Source organism: Pan paniscus, chromosome 17 (genome assembly GCF_029289425.2).
Source record: "Pan paniscus chromosome 17, NHGRI_mPanPan1-v2.0_pri, whole genome shotgun sequence".
NCBI classification, from domain to species: domain Eukaryota; kingdom Metazoa; phylum Chordata; class Mammalia; order Primates; family Hominidae; genus Pan; species Pan paniscus.
The window spans coordinates 70,418,607-70,434,391 of record NC_073266.2 but is presented as its reverse complement, the minus strand read 5'-3'; the positions used below and the strand labels follow the sequence as shown (position 1 = coordinate 70,434,391).

Here is a 15,785-nt window from a genome sequence, read left to right as displayed (position 1 = left end):
ATGCTCAGAGCCTAAAAAATAATGAAGATGTTGCCATTCATCTCTAGACGCTTATTTATTGGTAAATAAAACAGCCCTGTAAAATAAACAAAGTAGATAAGATCAGCCTAATTTTAATATTGAACTATAGATATATGATACATATATATATATGTATCATATATCTATAGTTCAATACTAACTTAGGGAATGTTCTTAACGTTGCAAATTTTCACCTTCATCCTTTGAAATGAATCAAAACTACCTCTTAGATTGTTATCAGAGGAAAATGAAATAATATGTGAGAAATGCTTATCAATGGGCCTTGCACAAAGAAACACTCACTAAATATTAATAGAACAAGTGAATGAATAAAGGAGAGATAACTCTTTTTCCAGAAACTTCAACAAGACATGAAAAAAAAAAAAAAAAAAGAACAGCTTTTGGTACAACCTGATTGAATGCTTCAGCAAGGAAGAAAGAAATAATAAAAAAAAAATGCAATGAACAATACAGAACTTATAACAATTACAAATATCTGTTAAAGAAAAAATTGTTTTTCAACTTATTCCAGAGAATATCATTCTGAAGGCAACAAAGAGCATTGCAATACCTGATAAAATTCTGACTTCTGCTTCATTTCCTGTTCTTGAGCTGGCTGGATTTCGAGCTGAGCATCGGTAAATTCCAATGTCCCCCGGTTGGAGTCGGCTGATCTGCAATGCTCCAGAGGGCAAGACCACCACTCGGGAGTCGCCTGGGATTGGAGTCAGGTCTTGTTGGTTCTTCTGCCAGTGGATTGTTGGCATGGGCTCCCCAATGACTTCACACTTGAGTAGCACTGTGTCTCCCATGAAGGCTGTGACAGATTCTGTCTGTGAAAGGAACCTCAGTGGTCCTAGGAGAAAAACAAAGAAGGAAGAATAAGTCTTCCAAATAAAGCACAATAATCGCCAATAAAAATAATCACACTTTGTATTCTTTATAGAAAATTATATTTTACAAGCTGTTTTCTCAAATATCATCTCATTTGCTCTTCACACTTTACCACATTTTCTGTCTGGCACTACAGTATGCTCAGAGGCTAAAAAGTAATGAAGATGTTGTCATTCATCTCTAGAAGCTTATTTATTGGTAAATAAAACAGCCCTGTAAAATAAACAAAGTAGATAAGATCAGCCTAATTTTATAGATAAGGAAATTGAGGTTCAGAGAAGTGAAATCCCACACTGGAGTTCAGTTTTTAGATGACAGTCCTACAGACAGAAACTTGTTCTTCCGAATCCTGGTCCTATGGACAGAATTCCTGTTACCCCACATTGGACAAAGGATTATGAAGTCATGAAGATTCATGAAGGACTCGTCATACGGCATGACCTAGAGCAGCTTCAAGAAAGAGGGATGATAGGAACCACCAATTATAGTAACAAAGGATTGTCTTTTAGGGTTTACTGCTTAAGGTAAATGTTCATCCACATTTGCCAGGTATGGCTGTGGTGTAGTGAAAAGATTTAAAAGCTGGAATTAGAATAGCTTGTGTTTCTAGACTAGTTGAGCCACCTATTACATATGAATACTTTGGAAACTTGTTTCATTTCTTTGGGCCATGAAATGGGGTAATATCTAATTCACATAGTCATTTCAATGTTCATATGAAATAACATGTGAAAATGATTCATTCATATGAATGACCAATATAAGGAAAAAATAAAAGAAATAAACTGGCCATTACATACAAGCATAAGCATGCATGAAAAAATAAAAGAAAGAAACTGGCCATTACATACAAGCATAAGCATGCATATACATGCTTGTATGCATCATCATGCATACAAGCATAAGCATGGTGAGAAAGAAGGCTTCTCTGCCATGACGTTGTACATGAGAGGGGTGGGTGTTTTCACCTTGCCATCTCGAACCCCATGATATGAACAAGTGGATATTTGTGATCCTAAGTTTTGACCATGAAATTCTTGTGTTTTTCTAATTATTACAAAGAAATCTATTGGTATCAATTGTGCCATCATTGAAAGACCACTGGCAAATTTTTAGAGAAAATTCAACTAAATTTTAATAATTATTTATGTTTGCTATTCATCCCCGTTAAATTCTGATATTTCTATTTTCATTTGACTCATTCCAGAATTGTTTTAATTTTATGCACATGTCACAATAAACTTTGATCCATTCATCAGTCTGGGGTTCATGTCAAGTTTTACTAATCATATTTTATGTTACTGTGATTTTTATTTTATAGATTTAACTCAACATTCCCCAGGTCCAGGTTTAAATTTTGTCCGGAAAGCTTGATTGTCTCATTAATCTTCAGTAAACAAAATTCTACTGTGTTCAGTTTAATTACCCTTAGTTTTAATTTGGGTCTATTAATTTTCATGATCCTAATTTTCCCCACAACCTGATAAAAATTTTGCTGTGGCCAAAAGGGCAAAGGTAAAATGACCTGGGTCAAATCATAATTTAATATGAGAGACAATAAGCGATGCTATTTCACTTTCCTTCCCTAAGTGAAGGTGAAATTTTACGTCTCTTTTAGGCATTAGAGTTTTTGGACCACAAAATAACTGAATCTATGAAATATAAAATTAGACCAAAATTATATGTGGGTTAGGTACAAGCTGCTGAAGGATATCACTCATTATAGCTACATCCACAGAAATAGACCTGCAATCCTAGAGATGCAATATTAAGATTGTTCTTTCTAAGAATGATTAATGCTATACCATGCAAAAACCTTAATATTGATGCAAATATTAATTTATCCCTCACATATATATTCTAAAATTACTCATCTGATTCTTAAACTAAGGCTCTGAAATCTGGATCCATGGGGATGCCTGGATAAACACTACAGATTGCCTACAGGGGGCGCCAGCCACTTGCCTAATTTTATTCTTTTTCAGTTAGAGCTAATCTGTGTCTATGCTGCATCTACCACTGGGTGAAGAACAAAAGGAATTAGTTAACTTGTACCCAGGCTTATTGCTCAAAATCCAGTTTCCAGACTGTCTGCATTATATAGTCTTGTGTCTATTCCAAAGAAGTACGTTAATCTACTACAGATTGGCTCAGGTATGGATTTAAGGCATGTACTTTAACAGAGCATGATCTGTATCTACCACACAAAGCAAAGCTTCAATAAGTAGTGACAGATACGAGGCTTATGTAGGACAATGAGTTTCACACAAATTTGATTTTTATTTAATAGTTTTCTTCTTGGTTGTCATCCCTAGTATTTTATTTTGTAGTTAAGGAAACATAGTCAGGAATAATTTTCCAATATACACAAGTTATGTATTTAATACATGTAAGTGAGAATAAAATTTTAAGTTGATTTTAATAATCTGGACATTTATATGTTCAGATTTATGGCTCTTCAGAAGTCATACACATTGGATAAATTTAAAGCATTTGAACCATTTATCCATGGTGATTCACACCTGTAATCCCAGCATTTTAGGAGGCAAAGGTGAGAGAATCACTTGAGCCCAGGAGTTTGAGACCAGCCTGGGCAACATGATGAAATGCTATCTCTACAAGAAATTTTTAAAAATTACCCAGGTGTGGTGGCACACACCTGTGGTCCCAGCTACTCGGGAGGCTGAGGTGGGAGGATTGCTTGAGCCCAGAGGCAGAGGTTGCAGTGAGCTAAGACTGTGCCACTGCACAGTAGCCTGGGCAAGAGAGTGAGAACCTGTCTCAAAAAAAGAAATAATAAAACAGAAAATTAAACATCTATTTTACATCCGAATGTCTTTTGCATTCAAAAATGTATTTGCAAGTAGGTTCTAGAGCCTGGAATACGTAAAATGAAATAGTAATTCAAACTGATACTCAACAATTGGTTTCCTATGTAAACTTCATCTACTTGGAAGAATTCGATACAAAGGCTTGGATTGCATATTAATATAATTAGACTTAACAGAATTGGCTAATAGAATTGCATGCACTCTATGATGATTTCAGATCTTAACAAGCCAGGGCCAGAACTGCATCCTGTTTAAAAGTTAACAATGCAATGTTTGAAAATTTCACAGAGTTGATTATTTGTCATAGTGAGAAATTATAAACATGATGCATAGTCTTTTCTTTTTGTCTCTAAATGGGAAACTCTACACATCCAAAAGCAATTCTAAGTTTATAAGGCTCTATAAGGCTTAACTTAATGCTCCCAATATTGTGCTAAATTTTAGCAGTTACATCTCATGGTGGTGTAACAACCCAGCAACAGCCTTAAGAGAAGAAGAAATTATAGACTATCAACTTAGTACTATAGTTTCAAGGCATGTGCATGAATATCTAGTAATGAACAATAAACTCACTATAACACATATGTATGAAATACCATATTTTCGTAAAAGTCATTTAATGTTCTAATGCAATACAAATGATTCCCAAGCTTCATCCAGAGAGAGATACAGGTATAATTTTCACTAGATCCTTGTGAAAAATAGTTACCTGCTCAACAACAGCCCATTCATGGAAAAAGCCTGGTTCAGACTCATTAGGCCACATCTGATCCGTTGTAATCATAGCAGCAATGGTCTTCCTATCTCTCTGATTTTCTCACTCAAATGCATTCCAAACATAGTCAAAATATCAGTGCTCCTACATCACTAAAGTTTTTGCTTCACTCAGGAAATCTTGAAGTTCCCAAAATGTTCTGGCACTGTCTTTTGCCCCAAAACCAGGCAAGGAGTTTTTTGTTTAATATGTGCCCAGGTATCTAGCACTATGTCCCTTTCAGGCTCATTTTCCACAACTTCTGCAAAACAATTCTCAGATCTATTGAACTTGTAGATGTCCTAAACATGGTTTCCTCTTGGCTGTATTTCTTATGGAACTTCCTCTGAAAAGGAACACCCTCTCTGCTAACATCTACCTATCAAATCTCTAGTCATGTTTTAGGCACTCAATCAAAAATCTCTCCCTTTTTCCCAGTCGTACTTACTGGAAATCATCACTCCACCTTTTAAATTTTTATAGTACTCACAATTTGCAGATACTATAAAAAGTTAAGTTTATAAATAAAAGCTTGAAAAGTATTTCTACATTCATGTGGATGTTTTCTGTATTTTATTTCTGTGAAGTAAGTCAAATATTTACTGAAAGAAAAAAGATACAAAATATTGGCTGAGGTTCTATGTGACTCTAAATGTTTAAATAGAGTATTGCAGACATCCAAATTTTGAAAGTTGGATTTGAGCTTTGGCTCTGTCACTTTCCAGCATACTGTGTAGCAGTTTGGAATAATGAGATTACCTGGAGTCACTTCCCTGCTTCATTATTTAACAAGCTAGAGGACTTTGGGAACGGATTGTTTTATCATTTATGCCATTTTAAACACTTTTATAAATGACCTTATTTAATCTTCACAATGGCTCTTTAAGGAAGTATTACTATCTCCACTTTCTAGATGGAACTGGTACCAAACTCTTTCAAATGTTAATAGTATGATTGTTATTTTTATTTATTTATTTTTTTTTGAGCCCGAGTCTTATACACTATCGCCCAGGATGGAGTGTGTTGGCACGATCTCAGCTCATAGCAACCTGTCTCCTGGTTCAAGCGATTCTCCTACCTCAGTCTCCCATGTAGCTAGGATCACAGGTGCATGTCACCATGCCCAGCTAATTTTTGTATTTTCAGTAGAGACAGGGTTTCACCATGTTGGCCAGGCTTGTCTCAAACTCCTGACTTCAAATGATCCACCTGCCTTGGCATCCTGAAGTGCTAGGATCACAGGCGTGAGTCACTGTACACAGCCCATGATCGTTATTTTTAAAGGTTTAGTACTGAATTATTACACTTCTTAAAATACCTTATTTCCCTGACATAAACAAAAATATTTCAAAAAGACTTTCATTTATATGTCAATATTCTTCACTCCTCAACCCTCAAGTAGCAGTACTGTACTCAATACACTTTTTTGTTTAGTAAGTACATTCTGCCTTACATTGAATTCCTATAGACAAATTTCAGCCTGAAGTACTTTACTATTAAAATTAGCACACATATTATTTTTGGTGATTTTGCAGGGCTTACATTGTTAGCCTAGGAAAACGTTGTTTCCCAGAATGAATTTCAAAGTTCCTACCTTCACACCTAGCCTGGCCCAAGATGCTATGGCAGCTTTAAATACAGGAACACCTGGTGTTGTTGGAAGTGTCCCACACAAGCCAACTTACAGATTTCCACATTATCTGTATCTCCACGCATTAACAAAGATCAGAACTTATTAATGAGAAACTATAAAAAGGAAAGAACATTTGTTTTACATATGGAAAAGTCAGACACATATGGAAGCTCTGTTTAATCTTCTTAGAAATGATAAAGACAATTTTAATTCAAATTTTATAAGTGATTAATACACAGTAAAAGTGCCTGGGCTTCAGCATCAAAAATTATATTGATGTCAACAATTCTAATTATAGTTGTACAGTAAGCATTGGGTGCTATTAGCAAGAGATATAGAGCCGTTATGAGACTGCCATAGAGAAATGGGTCTCACCTTGTTATTTTCAGTCCTGAAAAGGATCTTCCATTGTTCTATAACACTAATTTTAACATTAAAAGGATTCATTAGGAGTCTACTTATATGTTACTTTGTTAAGTGTTGCTCAATGCCTGTTAAGCAGCCGTAACCCCAATTTGTTCCTAGAACATTTATTAACTATCCATGCAAGGAAGGGTAAAGGTTTTACCCTATTTGCAGCTCTTCAGTAACAGTGTGTTTGAATACCTGAGACTTAATGGTTCAATGCAGTAACGGAATTCTCACTTCCTCATATGTAGCTTTCCCCAAGTCCGGATAGAACCAGTTGTCCTACAGGTTTTATCTCCAGCACTTACTTCAATTGTGATTTACTGTGGAATTTACGTGATAGCCATCGTCCAGACTAATCTGTAAATTCCACAAATCAGAGCCGAGTCTATGTTATTCTATACTGTAAGCACTTAGCATGGTGTATGGCAAATACTTGGCCATCAAACGTATGTGGAATGAAAAATATATATCATTGTTAAGATAATCAGTTTAAGCAAATGTTTCAGACCCTAAATATTGGAAAGTTTAGGAAACACAAGCAATAACTAGGAAAGCATAAAGAATTAGTTAGAGGAGCCTTGTAGTGGTAGCTTATGCCTATAATCCCAACACTTTGGCAGTCCAAGGTGGGAGGATCACTGAAGGCCAGGAGTTTGAGACCGACTTGGTCACGATAGAGAGATTCTGTCTCTATAAAAAAAAAATTGTTTTTAAGGCCGGGCACGGTGGCTCATGCCCATAATCCCAGCACTTTGTGAGGCTGAGGCGGGCGGATCACCTGAGTTCGGGAGTTCGAGACCAGCCTGACCAACATGGAGAAACCCCGTCTCTACAAAAAATACAAAAAATTAGATGGGCGTGGTGGCACATGTCTGTAACCCCAGCTACTTGGGAGGCTGAGGCAGGAGAATCACTTGAACCCAGGAGGTGGAGGTTGCTGTGAGCCGACATAGTGCCATTGCACTCCAGCTTGGGCAACAAGAGCGAAACTCTGTCTCAAAAAAAAAAAAAAAAAAGAAAGAAAGCAAAACAATTGTTTTAATTAGCCAGGTCTGGAGGTGCACACCTGTAGTCCCAGCTACTCAGGAAGCTGAGGTGGCAGGATCACTTGAGCCCAGGAGTTCCAGGCTGCAGTAAGCTATGATCACACTTCTGCACTCCAGCCTGGGTGACAGAGAGAGATCCTGTCTTTAAAAAATAAATAAATAATAAAATAAGAGAAGGGAAAAGCAGTGATTTTTTTCAGGAAAGCAGAAAAGAGCTGAGACTAATAAATCCTTGCATTTGAAGAGATGGGTTGGTGTAGAGGTGGTGAGATGTGGAGAGGCTATCCATAAGGCATTTGTGAAAATATTATCTAAGCCACAAACAGTTCAATTGTAAATCAGTAGATGTTTTGAATGGGATTTCCTCATCCTCCCTTCACATCACTGTCCCCAAGAACAAACTTATCAGTGGTCTCAGGGCCAGCCCCTCACCCAGCTGGGACAGCCTGAGCAATGGCTGTGGCCATCAATCTCCTCAGACCAATACATATTTCCTCAGAAGCTAGGCACAACCCAAATATTTGCTGTCACCAGGCAGTAGAAATGTTAATAGCAAAAGAAGCAAACATTTTTCATTTGGGCTTTTCCTTTGTGATGCTAAAAAAAAAAAAAATGAGGTAAAAAATCACCATGGCAATGAATGGAAAGCTGCTAAATCTGTAGGGACATCAAAAGTGTTAGGCTCTCAGAATTAAAATAAGGAGAACAATAGTCTCTCCCTACCCTTCCACCCAAGCATACACACACTGCATAGACGACAAGAAATCTTTCCATCAGATCCAGACAGTCAGAAAGTTTGAATATTTTCGACATGTACTCTCATTCATTTAATTCTAAAGTACTTTAGTTTTCAAGCAAAAGTGGAAATAAAGCATTTCACGGTCCAGGTTTATGCCAAGACTTGCCGCCTCTAGGGAGGTCTCTCCTCCACCCACACACCCCCAGAATGGGCCTGTTCCTTCTTTTAAATTCTAATCTGAAAATGGCACATTCTTCCGATTTGCCCTCTAGCCTTCTTGGCAGACTATCAGGATCCACATCTTCTCCTGTGGAAGGTCTAATTATTAAGTAATTAAAGTTCATTTAATAAAAAGAGACTTATCAATTGGGGGACAGACCTTGGGGTTGGAAACACGCCTTGCTTTTAAATATTCAGCAGTGTGGTAATAATCTGCAACTGCCAGAGGAGAGCTGCTGTAAATGCTTTGTTTGCTCCAAATTAAAGCCTGAAGGTTACATCCCTTCAAAGCCAGACCTCCTTTGCCCTTTTTAATTCTCAAATTAGCCAAAAGGCAGAGAATAGAGGCAAGCCAAAGAGAAGTTCTCTAGAATTAGTCCTTTTCAAAAAGCAGCCAGAAGGCCAATAAAAGATATGCAGGGAATTTGGTAGAAGCTCATTTTGGCCTGTACTTGCCACATCCCTCTGCAAGCTATCATTTCCCTTTTTTTATTCTCCCACTCCTTTTTATTTTTGCTTCATTTCCACTGGCAAAATTACAGACTCCCAGGTGGTTGGCTGAAGAGCAACTGCTCTATGGTGGACATTGCAAAGGAAGTCCTGGTAAGCATGTCTGGTAAGTGCCAGCGATGTTCACACAATGTGTGATCTTATAAGAAGGAATCACATGGCCAAATGACTGAACCTCTAAAGGATGTCAAAGGGAAAGAAAAACAGTATAGGCAGATTACCCAGATACTATAGGCAGATACTATTAAAAAGTTAAGTGGATAAATAAAAGCTTGAAAAGTATTTCTACATTCGTGTGGATGTTTTCTGTATTTTATTTCTGTGAAGTATATCAAATATTTACTGAAAGAAAAAAATACACAAATATTCGTTGAGGTTCTATGTGACTCTAAATGTTTGAATAGAGTATTGCAGACATCCAAATTTTGAAAGTTGGATTTGAGCTTTGGCTCTGTCACTTTCCAACATAGTCTGTAGCAGTTTGGAATAATGAGATTACCTGGAGTTTGTCCAGCTCTGCAAGCTTAGCAGCACACAATGACCTCTTGCCCTAGGCCAAAAATAGGCAAGGAGTAAGGCCATCAACTAAGTCTTTCTCAGAATCATCTTTGGGGTTTGTCCAATATAACATCCTCTGTAGTGTTGGTACTGTTCCAGATCCTTGAAGCAATGAAAGCCTGACTATACATGAGACCCAGAAACAGATGGCCATTTGGGGACTCCTATAATCCCCATGACCAAGAGTCAGTTTAAAGCCTGGTCTATCATAATCTCACCTAAGAGCATTGCTAGATTATTTCTTAGCTGGCCTTCAAAGCCATGGAGTAATTCAGGATTCTCCGGAATCATCCTTCTTAGTAATATCCTCAGGACGCCTGGTGGTTCATACTTTGCCCCATTGTATCATTAGGAAAGTATACTGTCTCTGAGGGAATGAATTTTATAAAGGCACTGCACAGAATCACCCAGTAAATCCAGAACTGGATTTCAGCCCCTACCCAGCTTTCCCCTGGAGGTGGTGATCAGATATGAACTACAATGTGTCCTAACAGTCCTGCTTCTCTTGATTTCAGTATCAACAATCAGACAAGCATGAGTTGGCTCGGCCCATCAATATCTTTGATTAATTATAGGGCCAACAGAGGCAGTTTTGGGAAGCATTGTTCTAGGTAGCATTTTAATAACTTTGTTTCCTCCATTCAAGCTATATTATAATATCTATTCTGAGCACAAGGTTAAATAATAGTTTTACCACCTCTTCCTCAAACTCACATGGTGTTGTCTTTCTAGATTCTTCTTAAAATCTAATCAAATTATACTGAACATCAATGCCATTTATGTATGTGAAAATTAGAATGAAGTCCTTCTTACAGAAGGTACTAGATAGCAAATAATGAATAGTGGCAACTATCTTTCATCTTAGCTCTGCTGGCATCTTTGGTGACTGAAAGAGGTCACTTAACTGTGAGTATGCATTAAGCCAAATGTAGACTCATACTTAATGTGTAGATCAGCTAGGAGTTTATTATTTGCTTGTTTTACTTTAATGTAAGATTTTCTATAGAAATTCTTTAAATTTCTAATGTGGACAAATATTCACTAGTAATTAAAACTGAAAATATAACAAAAATGAGATAGGACCTTAGCCTATCAGTGTTGCAAACCTCTTAAAATGATAATTAACAATACTGTGAAAGTGTGAATTGATACATCACCTCAGTAAAGTGATTTGAAAATTTGCATCATAGCAATTTAACCACGGCTGGGTGCAGTGGCTCACACCTGTAATCCTAGCACGTTGGGAGGCCTAAGCAGGTGAATCACCTGAGGTCAAGAGTTTGAGACCAGCCTGGCCAACAAGGTGAAACCTCGACTCAACTAAAAGTACAAAAATGAGCCAAGTGTGGTTGTGTGCGCCTTTAATTCCAGCTACTCGGGAGGCTGAGGCATGAGAATCATTTGAGCCCAGGAGGCCGAGATTGCCATAAGCCAAGATTGTGCCACTACACTCCAGCCTGGGCAACACAGCAACAGTCTGTCTCAAAACAAACAAAAAAACCAATTTAACTCAATTTTTCTTCTAGGAATCCATACATAAGTATACAAAAAGAAAAGTTACATATGTATTCAACATTGTTATTTAAAATAGTAAAAAATATAAAATGGGCTAATTGCATAATTGGTAATTGGTTAAGCAAATTATAGTATATCCACTGTACATAACATTATACATCCATAGAAAATTATGTTAATAAACTTTTTTTAAATGAGCGAAAATTATATTGCTCATTTTTTTCTAAAACAAGCATATCTTTAAAAATACAAAAGGAAACTTTCCTAATGTTTCTAATACTCTATTCAGTGCATTATATTCAGTGAAATTTGCAAGCAACTCTTCACGAGCATATTGATTTCATGAAGACATGTTTACCTCTACAAGCTTTGACAATAATTTTAATTCTTCTGCATATAAAATTCTTAATACAAAAACCTGAGATTGGTTTATAATCAATAGTAATGAATAGTTTTACAGAATTCAGGCTGAGGCTTTCTATTAAGCTAAAAATCTCATTACACATGGCTAATGAATGGTTGCAGTGCTCATAAAAGTTGATTGTGAATACGGCTGATATTTGTTGGGCCTACTTGGAAGTATGCACAATTCAGGATAGGCAAATCCTTCAAAAGCAGAAAAGCAAACTCTTTAAGTTGGTATGATCTTCTGTTTTTCATCACATCACTGTCACCACCCTTTCCCTACTTTATCAAGGTTCTTCTTCCATGCACCCCTACCTGCACTGACTGCATTACTTAATGAGAATTCCCAGATCACCCACTCATTCAGTCAGTCAGTCAGTCAGTGTGGTGACTAATTCTACGTGTCACCTTGACTGGGCCGTGGGGCACCCAGCCTTTTGGCCAAACATTATTTTGGATGTGTCTATAAGGGTGTTTCTAGATAAAATTAAAATTTAAATCAATAGACTGAATAAAACAATGTCTTCCCCAGTGTGGGTGGGCTTTATCCAATCCGTTAAAGGCCCAAATAGAACAAGAAGCAGAATAAAAGAAAATTCATCTTCTGCCTGACTGCTTGAGCTGGGACATTAGTCTTCTCTTGCCTTTGAACTGAGACTTGAACTGGAACTTTCACCATCAAGTCTCCTGGTTCTGAGGCCTTCAGATTCTAACTGGAACTATACCATCAGGTCTCCTGGGTCTCCAGCTTGCCAATTATAGATACTAGGACTTCTAAGCCTCCAGAACCATGTGAGCCAATTCCTTGTGATCAATCTCTTTCTCTGTCTCTATTTATCTTTCTAAATAGATGGATAGATCCTATATATTATATAAAATATTTATATATTACATAAACATATATTAATATACAAAAATAATATAAATACATACTTATATTGTGTGTATGCATGTGTGTGTGTGTGTGTGTATGTGTCCTGTTTCTGGAGAATCCAGAGTCAGTCAGCATTTATTGGACATCTAATATGTGCCAGGGATCATCCTAATTGCCTGAGGAATACAGTGATGAACAGTACCAGTTTCTTTCCTCAAAGAGTTCATAGTCTAGTAGGAAAGGCAAATATATAGCATAGCGCACTGTGACAAAAATGAAAGATGCTGGTGGAGCAAAGATAGAGTAATCCTCAGTGATGCCTATTGGGAAATCAATAATCAGAAAAGAGCTTCAGAAATGGTGGACTATGGCTGGGTCTGGAATAAAGAATGGGAGTTCACCAGATGCCCAAGATACAAAAGGACATTCTAGACAGAGAAGCAACATGTATAAAAAAAAAAAAAAAAAAACAGTGAATCTAAAGACTGCACATGTTTTTAGAGATGGCAAGTAAGTCAGTAAATAATGGGAAGCAGTGAGTTCGAAAGCTTATGTTTTTTCTCCTTCATAAGAGAGCCTGACACTGTTTTTTTTAAATTGTATTATAAGCCTTGTGTGTTTTGACTACAGAAGTACTGTGATCTTCATGAGGGGGGAATCTATGACTCCTGTGTTTTGGTATTATTCCCTAGGTACACAGTAGCACTCAATAAATATTGACTAATACCCAAATTAATTAACGGACAGTAACATGTTTCCGGTATATTAACATGTTATATCATGTTATGTAACAACTTGTGCTATGTTATAGTTAAGTCCTGTTACTGTTCAGAAAATGATTCAATCTTCTGGATTTCAGAATTCCAAGGTAGGAATACAGAATTCACATCCAGCATCTTTTCTGAAGGAAACATTACAAACCCCTAACAACAAGGATTTTCATAAACAAAGAAACTTGGCAAGACATTTCCCTATTCATTTCAAAGGTCATTGAAACAAGAATTTATTGGGTTATAATTGTTTCAAACTTTTAATTGAGCATGTTACCCAAAGGATTAAATTATCTTCTATCTGACCATCTATTAACCCAAGTTCCTATTTTTCTTCTTCCCAGTGGCAGTCATTGAATACATACCAGGCACTGTATTAGGTTTATTAATATAAGGTTTTGCCTTCATATGGCTGTAAATGGCCCTGCTGAGATTCTCTGGCAATACTTTTTACTCTACATTTGTTTCATAGGACTACTCTCTTCTCAATATAAGTGATTTTTTTTCCTGCCAAAGACATGTGCCTGAGTGCTATATTCAAAATCTGTAGAGAGACAAAAAAAAGGAGAAGCCTAAATGAAACAAGTTTTCAATACAAAGATGCAGTAGAGAGAGTAGTCTGCTCAAAGCCTTTATTCCGTATTATATAATTCATTAAAGTTAATTTGATAATAGCTAAGATTCACATCAAATATACCAAAAGGAGTCAATTTTTTCCTCTTATAATTTTAATATATTTTTCCTCCCCATAAAATCCATTTTGTAAAATAAGAAGCCACAAATCCCAACAGAAATAATAATTTAGATTAAAGACTTCTGGTAAATCTATATAATTTTAATTTCAATTTGGAAGTACCTACTGGGGGAAAATTGGAGCTAATAAAATGCATTTTCATACTGTGCATGCATTTGCACAATGAAAATGGAAAACCAAAATATTTCTGCTTAACTATGTAACTTGTGTGATTTTCAACCTTCTCTACTGAGACTCCGAAAAAATCAAAACTTGTTTAAGAATTACCAAATTTTTGATAACCTGACCCAGAATAACATGATATAATAGCCACTCAAAGGGAAAATGACAATGTTTGACGCTAAAGTTTATAGTCTGAAATGTGTCTCAAACTCACCAGAATCAAAGCTCACCACAAAAGCCTGAAATGATCTTTTATCTCAACACATTTTGTTCTGTACTTACTCCCCAGCAATGATTGGGCTGTAGAAAAGTGTCAGTACATTGGAGAATAGTAAATTATCCTTCATAAAAATCTTTCAGTTGTGGGGTCATTCTCCTGGGTCCAGTTATATCACATGACACCTAGTCTGAGAAGAAAGATGGGGAAAGGACACACCTGGGAAGTCAGATATATTTCTACCCTGCTTCTTTGGGGCCACTATCTGGCTGCAGGTATGTGTGGGAGGAAGTAAATTATCCCTTTGGAACAGCTTTAAACCTCAAGTGTCAGGGTACTTATGCAGTTTTTATAGAATCAGCAACAACATTGCTTCCAAGCTTGTTTATGACCTTTCCTGATGGTAATATCCATGAACTTAAAAAGAAGTATTAAAGCATCAAGAAGTATTTATTTAAAAGATGCGTGGTTCAGTAGGACATGGGCTTTGAAGCTCAGTGGGCCAAGAGGAACATGGCAAAAGATTAACCTGGGGCTGTAAGCAGGGTGGATAATTCAGATGCCATCCACCACCTTAGTAAGTCTGCATTTTATTTCAACCACACTGAGATGTTATTAAGGGATTTTAAGCAAGGAAATGATGTGATCAGATTTACATATCTGGAAGATCATTCTGGCTGCTGTATAGAGAATAGTTTGAGGTGGTGGTGGTGAATACAAGAGTGGAAGCAGGAATCTCAGAGAGAAACTTAACAGCAGTCAAGGCAAAAGGAAATAGACAAGGTAACAGTGGGATGGAAGAAAGGAGAAAGTCTAGCTATATTTTGATGTATAATGAACAGAACCTATTGAATGTTGAGTATGTTTATGAGGAAAAGGGATGGGTCAAGAACAAACCTCAGTTTCCAAGTAAAATATTTAGGCTGTGATTTTGCTTAGGTTATGTAGGTATAAAAATGCAGTGGTATGGAAGATAGCAAAAAATATAATACATGTGAGCAAGAGATATGGTTAAAAATTAAAAGGAGTAAGAGGCTAATTATTCAACGTCAATCTCTGAATCTCAAAAATGAAAAAGGTTAGAGAGGTTGACCCCCAAGGTTTCTATCATTTATAAAAATACATTACTTTGTGATTCTATGTTTAAACAACCTAATATGTGGTCAGACTTTACATTCATCCATGTCATTCATTCATGACATAATTTATGTCAATCATTCAGGACATAATTTAACAAAACTAATGTAATAGACACACCAGACACTGAAGCTACTGAAGCAAATTATAAACATTCCCCATCATTGCCCTAAGGGAGCTGCCTGTCTAGTAGAAAATGCAGAGTTCACCAGGCAACATTTATCATCAGGGTTCTTAATAGAGGAGCTTAAAAACAAGCCTAGGGACTTATGGTAAGAGAGAAGTCAATGAAAACCCCAATATTACAGAAATCTGACCGACTCAAGTTAATTTGA

The 15,785-nt window shown here is 36.6% G+C and overlaps 1 protein-coding gene across 5 annotated transcripts in view; it reads right to left on the bottom strand.

The window, feature by feature from the left end:
* Positions 1 to 15,785, bottom strand: part of DCC (DCC netrin 1 receptor) — a 1,195,251-nt gene that overhangs the window by 625,489 nt on the left and 553,977 nt on the right. For all 5 annotated transcript variants that reach the window (XM_034943737.3, XM_003827228.5, XM_034943736.3 and 2 more), the window contains one exon: positions 593 to 877. In XM_034943737.3, coding sequence (XP_034799628.2) covers positions 593 to 877 — 285 coding nt within the window. The remainder of the gene's footprint in view (positions 1 to 592; positions 878 to 15,785) is intronic.